Genomic DNA, 977 nt, shown 5'->3' with positions numbered 1-977 from the left:
AAGGGGCATCCCATGATAAAAACAGTCGGTATGGTAGCTGGTGATGAGGAGAGCTACGAGGTCTTCAAAGAGCTATTCGATCCTGTCATCGACCAACGCCATGGTGGTTACCCTCCTGATGCCAAGCACCCCACTGATCTAGACTATACCAAACTCCTCGATACTCCAATTGATCCTTCTCAAAACTACGTCATATCCACTAGAGTGAGGACGGGTCGCAGTGTGCGTGGAATTAGACTTCCACCATCTTGCACCAAAGAAGAGAGGAGAGAGGTCGAGAGAGTCTTAACTAAGGCACTGAAAGCCTTGGGTGGAGACCTGGCTGGTGACTACTATCCGCTTGCTGGCTCGGATAGCTATCCTGAGAAGCCTGGGGGAATGAGCGCCGCTGAGGAGCATCAAATGCGTGAAGATCACTTCCTCTTCCAAGAGCCTGACTCTACTCTTTTACTGTCGTCTGGTATGGGCCGACACTGGCCGGATGCTCGTGGTATCTTTGCCAACGATCAGAAGAACTTCCTAGTTTGGGTGAATGAAGAAGACCACATGAGAATTATATCCATGCAGAAGGGTGCCGACATTAAGACTGTTTTCACTCGATTCTGTGATGCAGTTAACAAAGTACAGGAGGTTGTTAAGCAAGAAGGCTACGACTTCATGCATAATGACCATCTCGGTTACGTCCTCACATGTCCAAGCAACCTTGGCACTGGTCTTCGTGCATCTGTCATGGTGAAGGTTCCACTACTCTCAGCTAGGCCCGACTTCAAGGATATCTGTAAATCCTTGCACCTTCAAGCTCGTGGTGGTGCTGGAGTTGACAGCGCCAGTGTTGGTGGTATCTGGGACATCTCCAATAGTGATAGAATTGGCAAGTCTGAGGTCGAGCTCGTGAACATCATGATCTCGGGGTGCTCGAAGATCGTCCAAATGGAGCAGGCATTGGAGAAGGGCGATACAGCTGCTTTCGAGGCACT

The 977-nt window shown here is 49.8% G+C and overlaps 1 protein-coding gene across 1 annotated transcript; it reads left to right on the top strand.

Moving 5' to 3' along the window:
* Positions 1-30: 30 nt before the first annotated feature.
* On the top strand, positions 31-911 carry Pmar_PMAR026701 (Creatine kinase B-type, putative; the record flags this gene model as incomplete). The annotated part of the gene is made up of 1 exon (XM_002785388.1): positions 31-911. A coding segment is annotated over one exon (881 nt), but the record flags the coding sequence as incomplete, so codon positions are not given.
* Positions 912-977: the final 66 nt, after the last annotated feature.

Source organism: Perkinsus marinus (assembly GCF_000006405.1).
Source record: "Perkinsus marinus ATCC 50983 genomic scaffold scf_1104296932564, whole genome shotgun sequence".
In the NCBI taxonomy this organism is placed as follows: domain Eukaryota; phylum Perkinsozoa; order Perkinsida; family Perkinsidae; genus Perkinsus; species Perkinsus marinus.
This window is presented reverse-complemented; position numbering and strand designations above follow the sequence as displayed.